This window comes from Leptonotus elevatus, chromosome 3 (genome assembly GCF_054856555.1).
Source record: "Leptonotus elevatus isolate MCC_2025b chromosome 3, RoL_Lele_1.0, whole genome shotgun sequence".
Classification (NCBI taxonomy): domain Eukaryota; kingdom Metazoa; phylum Chordata; class Actinopteri; order Syngnathiformes; family Syngnathidae; genus Leptonotus; species Leptonotus elevatus.
The window spans coordinates 20,408,787-20,417,693 of NC_141241.1; the positions used below are offsets into that span (position 1 = coordinate 20,408,787).

General features: G+C 39.8%; 1 protein-coding gene across 10 annotated transcripts in view; it reads left to right on the plus strand.

Moving 5' to 3' along the window:
• baz2ba (bromodomain adjacent to zinc finger domain, 2Ba) overlaps positions 1-8,437 on the plus strand; it is a 102,648-nt gene extending 94,211 nt beyond the window's left edge. For 7 of the 10 annotated variants that reach the window (XM_086070908.1, XM_086070907.1, XM_086070909.1 and 4 more), the window contains 8 exons: positions 102-257; positions 1,032-1,192; positions 2,718-3,046; positions 4,899-5,034; positions 5,121-5,267; positions 5,526-5,827; positions 6,584-6,727; positions 7,086-8,437. In XM_086070908.1, the coding sequence (XP_085927034.1) occupies positions 102-257; positions 1,032-1,192; positions 2,718-3,046; positions 4,899-5,034; positions 5,121-5,267; positions 5,526-5,827; positions 6,584-6,727; positions 7,086-7,242 (1,532 nt within the window). In that variant the 3' untranslated portion in view covers positions 7,243-8,437. The remainder of the gene's footprint in view (positions 1-101; positions 258-1,031; positions 1,193-2,717; positions 3,047-4,898; positions 5,035-5,120; positions 5,268-5,525; positions 5,828-6,583; positions 6,728-7,085) is intronic. The other 3 variants (XM_086070914.1, XM_086070916.1, XM_086070917.1) reach the window with 1 other exon arrangement.
• Positions 8,438-8,907: the final 470 nt, after the last annotated feature.

Genomic DNA, 8,907 nt, shown 5'->3' on the forward strand with positions numbered 1-8,907 from the left:
AGGGATTAGAGGCAACAGTTCTGTATAGTTACATGAAAATGTGATTCATTGTGAATTTAGTATATTCTTACTTACATTCAGCTTGTGTTAATGTCCTTTAGACATGTTGACCGGTTGGTGGCGTATATCCGACATCGAGGAGCTGCGAGCGCTGGTCGCTGCTCTCCATAGCCGAGGTATGAGGGAGAAAGGCCTCCAGAGGCAGGTGCAGAAATATATCGAGATCATCCCCCAAGTCTGCATTAAACACAAGGATGGTAAGTGCTGCAAAACAGTCATGTGATTTTGTTGCTGATTGCTACCATACAATAGGAAACGCCATAAGCACACAAAGTAACAATTAGCATCTACTGAATGTGGCGCTATTGTTAGCCATTAAGCAATGGATATGTGAACATAAACTGTGCTGCAAAATATGTAGAGAGACCGTATAACAATAGCCACAGGTAAATTCTTTATCCTCTGCCAAGAACGATTAATATTACTGCCGTACTGAAATCCTAGAGAAGCTAAGTCTCTGTGCAGTATATCCGCCATACTGCCCTCATACGGCCAAGAGGTGCACACACTAAAATGAGCAGTATAATTGAAAGAGAAAGTGACAACAAAAAATCTAATTATTATTATCATTGTTATTATTATTATTATTATGACATTACTGTATATTTTATAATTGACAGTATAATATTATAGAGTGTGCTGAGTGTGTGTTGGGAGGCTGGAGTTTGTTTCAATAAGGAAAGATGATTTGAGATCAGATAGTTTTGAGTACTGTAATGAGCATGGTCAATGAATTAAGCTTGTATCGAAAGGCCCCAGTATATTTAAATAGCAAAACTTTCAGCCAAACCATATAATACAAAAGTCTGCTAGCTCAATGCTATCATCCCATGGAAATTAACATATTATGGTAATCATAAACCCAGAAACAACTAACTAAATTCAAAAAGTGCTGTAAAAATGAACAGGAAAGTTTATATCATGAAATTCCATGTTGTTGAGGACGTCTACTTCTGACATCATCCATGTAGCGGCGATGATCGAGCTGCACGAGCTGGAGGAGAGCCAGGTCAGCGTGGAGTCGGTACGAGGCTGGTGTGTGGAGGAGCAGGCCATGGAGATGGACATTGCCGTGCTCCAGCAGGTGGAGGAACTCGAGAGGAAGGTTACTGCTGCCAGCCTGCAGGTCAAGGTATGTAGCTATGGAAGCGTATTGCTGATACACCCCCAAATATATATATATATATATTTTAAGGTGATAAGTTGCATATTTCAACGTGTTTAGTTTGGCAAAAAGACACAAAAAGGAAGTTGCAAGTGACCTCAACCAGAAGTCAAACTTACCGCGCTTTCTGCTACACCTGGAAAAAAACAAATAATTATCACAACATTTCATGTTAAAATGTGATAAGTTCTTCAAGTTATCAGGTTTTTAACATGTTCATTTTGACGTCGTAATGTGAAACTTAACACGTTAAAACATGAAAATTATCAGGTTTAAATTTTATGTTGTAATGTCATAAGATTATTGTCTAATGTGATGGTTTCACATAAAACGTGAAAATGATTGCATTTTAACACAGGTTTTCATGTAATATTTTTAAACGTTAAAATGATCTAAAATCATATATTAACGTAATTTTTTGTAATATAGTTTCACGTTTTAACATGATAAGCTTATTCTTCTAGCTAAGCTTTTCTTATAAAGATATTAAAAGGAACCTTGACTGTCATGACAAGTTAGCTCTATATTATTTATTTGGTTTTTACTAGCATAACTATAAGATTCATTTTTCAAAACAAAAAATTTCCAGTTTAATACATTTTGTAGAAACTTTATTTGGACGTACGCTGCCATTGTTATTTACGTCGCAACACATTCAGTGCGTGGTGACGTAGAATGGCGGCTGGCTCTCTGCCGAGCCATGTGAAACGCCTATAAAGAAAGCAAGGTAAGCCTCCGTAGCGTTTAATGCATTACGAAGTAAATAATAATGGCAGCGTACGTCCAAATAAAGTTTCTACATAATGTATTAAACTGGAAATTTCACATTTTAACATTGTAAGTTACCACGTAATAATAGGAGGTTTCAGTTATAATGTGACTAGTATGACAAAAAATTTGAAAATTATCATATTTTAACGTACATTTCCAAGTTTCATGTTTTAGTTTGATATTTATTATGTTAAGAGTTTTGCAAGGCCCACAAAATATTGTGTTCTATTGCTATAAAAACATGGAACCTACCAAAAGAAAGATTAGAGTCTCTTCTTTCAACAGGAAAAAAAAGTGTATTTATATCTGTGTCCGTTTGCAGCAATTAGCATTAGAATATAGCAAAGTTTAATCATTATTCACAAATCTGTTTCAAATAGTGGTGGAAACAGCTTGTTTCAACACGGCCCTGGTTGATTTCGTATATTCTGCTACCACCTGCTGGACGTTTTTGTAATAACTACCATTGCTTCAACCATTCTCTACAGTTCAGAGGCTGTGTGCATCAAAGCCTTCTGTATGCTATAGCATTTTAAAAAACGTATAAATATGTTTTTGGGAGCATGATAATATTTAAAATAGAATGTATTTACAAGTTTTTGGGAGAAAATGAGGTAAAGATACATGACAATTTGGTCGAAGAGCCCCAACTTTGTATGTGTTGTGCTGCAATCAGTTGTCTTTAATACTCAATAGCGAGCATCCCAATTTCCTCCACCAGGGCTGGACCCATCCCGATCCTCAGTCCGAGAGGGAAGATCTGGTGTATTACGAGCACAAGCCCCTCACCAGATCGGGCCCAGCGTCCTCATCGTCAAACGGGGGAGACGGCAAGGATCATCCCGAGGAGCGGGGGGAGAAGGGCGGGGTGATGCGTCACTCAGACAACCCTCTGGACATAGCAGTGACCCGCCTGGCCAATCTGGAGCGCAACATCGAGAGAAGGTACCTGAGGAGCCCCTTAGGTACCACCATTCAGATCAGGCTGGATAATGTGGGTACGGTCACTGTCCCTGCCCCCGCACCATCCGCTAGTGCTGACAGGGAAGGGTAGGTCATCTCTCCAACCGAAAGCTCCCCCGCCCGCTCTCACGTTAAGACCCTCTCCTCTGTCTGTGTGTGCTTTCTCATATGAGTCCAAAGTTCAGGGTATTGGATGATGGGATGTCGGGGTCGTCATTTGCTGTTACCTCTCACTTAAACACACGCATGACAAACACTCTCATTTGCACTTCTGAAAAACTCTCATGCACTCACACACTCATAAACTGAAATGCTCATACACATTAATGAAACTTTGTGACACATTTTTTTTCTACTCTCACACACTACTGATACTATTTTACTCACGTTCACTTCTGAAAACTCATTTTCACGCTACCAAACCTATTCACGCTACGAAGACGCTCTCACACAAAACTGACATCCTCACACTTGTTAAAATGTTCCGCACACTGGTAAAAGACTAATAAACACTACTGAAAAGTCCTCTTGCACTCTTTTGAAAGGCTCTCACACAACTTTTCATTCAATTAAAATGCTCACATGCCTACAACTGAAACTTTTTCTCATGCACTTGTGAAATTGTTTTCACTCACATTAGGCTACTAAACCACTCTCATACACACTAAAAGGCTCTCACACTTAAAACCAACTCACATTCATACTACTGAAACGCTCTCACACTCTACACTGACATGCTCTCACTTGCTAACATTTTACCGCTCACTGCTTGAAAGGCTCTCACACTATTTTTGTTTTATTAAAATGCTCTCATACACACTACTGAAATGCTCTCATACATACTACTGAAACATTCTCTCGCTTACTTACTGCTGAAAGTTTTTTTCCCCCTCTCACATTAGAATACTAAACCACTGTCAGACTGTTTCTCTCACACTTACTACCCAGGACCCACTCTGACACACAAAACTGAAATGTTGTCAAGCTCACTAATGAAATGGTCTCACACAACTACTGAAATCCTCATACACACAAACACCACTAACATTTATATGCACTATTGGAATGCTCTCACACAACTGCTGAAACACTAACACAGTTGTTTTCAATCGCTCATACTAAAACGCTCTCATTCACACTGAGACACTCACACATATTTTTTTCCCACTCACAAACACAACTACACTTCTCTCACACGATACTAAACCACTCTTATACACAATACTCAAAAGCTCTCATGTGCTCTACTAAAACTTTCTCACACATTTTCACTCACATGCTAAATTAAATGGCTCTCATGCCCATTACTGAAAGGCTCACTCACGCAACTGAAATTCTCTTACACATCATACTCAAATACACTCACATATTATACTGAAATATTTATTTCAGTAATGGGCATGAGAGTGTTTGAGTCATGTGTTTGAGTGGCATTAGTTGTTTGTGTGAGAGATAATCCTGAATGATGTCCCTGATGACCCCCCCCTCAGTCTTGGATGCTTTCACAGCGGACTGTTTATGGTGGCTTGTCACTTTTTTAATTTCTTCATTAATTTTGTGCATTTTTTTCCCGAGGGGGCGTGGTATTTCGTGTGAAGGCATTGTGTGTTTTCTACAGTCATCTGCATGGTGTTGTGCATCAGTAACTTTGGCTTTGGTCTACTACTCTCTCGCTTACACTTACGCAGGTTTTACCCAGTCACTCTTTTCTGCATGAATGTCCCTTCACGTGATAAAGTCGGTGTAACCTCTTCCCAGTGTGGCACACTCCCACAATGTTAATGCTTGTCCCGCTGGAGCTCTGCTGTCTTGTTGGTGCTTGGTTTAACTAATAGTTTTGCCTTGTTCTTGTATGCAACCATATTTATTATGCAAAGTGTTCATGCACTGTTGTGTGTGGCGTTTCTCATTATCGCCATTGCTTATTATCCGGTAACAGTGGCGAAGAGGAGGTGGCCCATGGAATGAAGGTGTGGAGGAAGGCCCTGATCGAAGTGCGCAGTGCCGCCCAGCTAGCCATGTGTATCCAGCAGCTGCAGAAATCCATTGCCTGGGAGCGCTCCATCATGAAAGTGGTGAGCGGAAGGACTGACATTCCAGAATTCCACTGACCGACCCAGAAGGTGTGCATTTGCATTTAACGGAGGCTCTTGTTGTTCAGTACTGTCAGATGTGCAGGAAAGGAGACAACGAGGACCTCCTGCTACTATGTGACGGCTGCGACAAAGGCTGCCACACTTACTGTCACAAACCCAAAATCACCAGCATTCCTGAGGGGGACTGGTACTGCCCGGCCTGCATAACTAAGGTATCATCCTTTGTTTGAATTTGTCCTCACTAGTAAAGTGCCACTTACTCCTAGTGAAACCTCCAGCTGGCTATATTATAAAATTTGACTAGTTTACATATAACGCTTCAGTAATAGTACTTTTAGAGTGGAAATTTCAACTGGTTAACAGTTTTGCTTCATTAGTAACATGGAGTTGTCCAACTAGTGTACAGAAACGCCATACAGTACTGGAAAGCATAATGAAACTGAATCACAGTTGCTTCTTCCTCTATCCAGGCAAGTGGTCTAACTCCCAAAAGCAAGAAACCTCCATGCAGACCAGTAGCATCCAGCGTGGGCGCAAGCAAGAAAGGCGGCGAGGCCAAGAAGAACGGAAAGCACGCCGGAAATGGGGACGCGTCTGAGGACGACCCGGCCAGCGCCGGTAGCACGCCCAAGAAAAACTCAAAAGACAACGGTCGCAATAGGAAAAGTGAGGAGAGCTTAACTACTCTGCCAGGACTAAATCAGGAGAATCCCACATGTGTCAAAAGAGCTAAGACTGCTCGAGACAACAACCGCGACTTGGGTTTATGCAGGTATGGACTTTATTATTGCTACTGAAGTCATCATTCATGACTCTTTTAATGAACCCTTGTTTGATTTCCTACATGTTCAGCTTGTTCAGGGCCAAAAATTGTCTTTGAATTTTTTTTCCAGTTACTTCAATTTTCTGTGCTACATTTGGCAGAAAATTGAACAATTCTTGGGGGAAAGAAGTAAAAAAAGAAGAAGCGTTAAACATATTCTGTGCTTAATACAGTATTATGAAGTTCTTTCTTCTCCTGTCGGGGGTTAGGCTATAGATGAATGACATTTCCATTCGTGGTCACTCTTGGCACAGCTGTACTAATTTATTTCCTACAGTACTTTTTAGAGGGAGCTCCCGCTTCTTAAATCAGTGGTCACCAAACCATTTTGAATATGAAATTTCAGCTACTTTTGGGGTACTGATTAATGGGAAGGGCTTTGATACAACCTTCTGAAATAACATTCTGCCTTTCATCGTGAAAATGATTGTTCAGATGTTATTTCCTTATTTACACAAATGCAAGTGTGAATTGAAAGGGACAGCTGCCAATTGACCCAATTTCGAACCGGCTTTCAGTGGATACGTGGCCTCTGGGGGCTAGTACTTGTGGGTACCATTTTGGTGACCTAGCTCTTAAAAGATATATTGTATAAAATGGATGCCAATATAGTCGACATGGAGACATGGCACAGAGCCCAAAGGAAGTGCACTGGAAGTACAATGGCATTGAAAAGGAACATCTGTTATAACGTGTGTTGACTAGGGTTCTCCTTGCTGAGCTGGAGCGGCATCACGACGCCTGGCCTTTCCTCACGCCCGTCCACATCAAGTCAGTCCCTGGCTATAAGAAGGTCATCAAGAAGCCCATGGATTTCTCCACCATACGTGAGAAGCTCATCAGCAGCCAGTGAGTTCCCTGTTGGTTTCCTGCATGTCTACCCATCATTTAACAGTAACCATCTCAGGAATGTCTTACATCAAACTAGAAGAGCTTTGTCACACATGTTATTTTCCAGCACAGTCGCAAACAATTTCGGAAATTGTCACAAAATTCTGCATTTTCACAATAAAATAATTACATGTATTTACCTCCTCCTTCCACATTTCTTGATCCAAGTTTCACATTCTAAATTTCTACAGTTACAGTAATGCTCCATCATTTCAGTTCAGCATCAGCTGTTGAACATTCAAAAAAAAATGTCTTTCTCTAGTTTGTTCTGCATTTTCCCTGTGCCTCATTCTGTTCTGTGCTTATCTGATCGTAGGTATCAAAACCTGGAGACTTTCATCATCGACGTCAATTTGGTGTTTGACAACTGCGAAAAGTTCAACGAGGACAATTCCGACATTGGTCGAGCCGGTCATACCATGAGGAAGTTCTTTGAGAAGCGCTGGACTGAGCTTCTGAAACAAACTAACTAAATTCAAATTTAGCAACAACAAAATTTTAAAAAATCAACATTTTCTCCTCATCATTAAACCCATTCTACTTTTCATATCGGGGCACCAGGTTTTAATTTCATTCTTTGGGGTAGAATGTGGCTTTGGCAGCAGGAGAGATCGATGCCACCTTGAAATCCGAGTTGTTACACGAACTGCGCTGGATTTATTACAACAGGGATCCAAAACCCCAAAGACTCACAGAGAAATGGGGTACTGTAGTGCAATACCACTCCCTGTGTCAGAACACTGCACTGAATGAATCCTCACTGATGTGTCTGCGCTAGAATACTTTCCACTACCTGTAAAAATACTTTCTTTTGTTATTTAATCGTATTATAGTGAATGTATTTAATTTTGTAATAATTATTTATGAATCAAGGTCCACTTCATTTTCTATGAAAAGGAAGACTCTGCGTTAACTGCTTTGAATCGAAAAAAGGAATGTGTCTGTGTTCTAATATTTTCCCACCCAAATATCAAACAAAGCCAAGAAAAAAAAGCTGTTTACACTGTTCAGTGCTTTGGGTGTCAGAGGACTGTCTTCACTTGTTCAAACTGCATTTATTCATAGGAACAGCAGAGGGGCAGTTAGACAATGGTGATTCATGTGTATATACTGTTTATTAATGTCAATATTTTGTCTTGTTTGAAACGATGTGTACAAATGGTTTAAGAATATTAAGATATTGTTTATGCCTTAGAATGATTGTAGCATTCTATTTTAGTGAACGTGATGAAAACATGATAAATATTGTTTGTACAGTATATACATATCCTCTGCAAACACTGTGGTATCCTTAATCTTGGTAGTGCCTACCCTTCCAACAGGGGCATGTAGGGGATGTTATTGTTTTTTGCTTTTGTTTGTTTTTATGACATGTTTTTTTGTTTGTTTTTTATTTAAATCCAACAAGGCCTCCAAAGTTGGACAATGACACAGACATCATTCCTCGCCGTCGAAAAGTAAAAAGGAACAAGCATAGAGTGATGCTTCCGTGACGCATTTCCTCACCATCTGCCAGAGGACCTAAAGGCCATTTGTAACCACTGTGTTGAACCTTGCTGTGTGTTGTGGCCTGATGGAGGCAGCTAGATTTTTTTGTACCAAGTCAAAAGTACTTGAAGTTACTTTATTTAAGATAATGTGGAATAAAAGTATCATTCTTTTGTAGGAGCTTTATTTTTCACTAGTGTGTGGCACGGACCTATTAAAAGGATGTTTTTCAACGTAAAACTCGAACTCGTTTTCTTTTGAGTATTATCTTCCTGCACTTAACTCATCTCTAGATTCTAATTGTGACAATGGGACAAAGAGTATATTGTTAATCTTCACCAAAATTAGTATTCCCACAAATCCACACACCGGACACAATAAAAATTATTTTTTTCTTCAAATATGACCATTCCAACATGGTCAACTCACACAGGACAATGGGAACTTAACCCACATAATTTTGAATTACTCCTCACCATGAGAGCAGTCCCGCCGAATTACCTACAAACACAACTAAGGTTTACTATCGTCACCATTAGCTAATTTATCATTTTTGTTACTTCTCAGTACAAGCACAATGTTACAAATTGCATTTCTTGAAAATGTTACATTTTCTGAGTATATTTGGGCTTTTTTTTTTTTTATACATA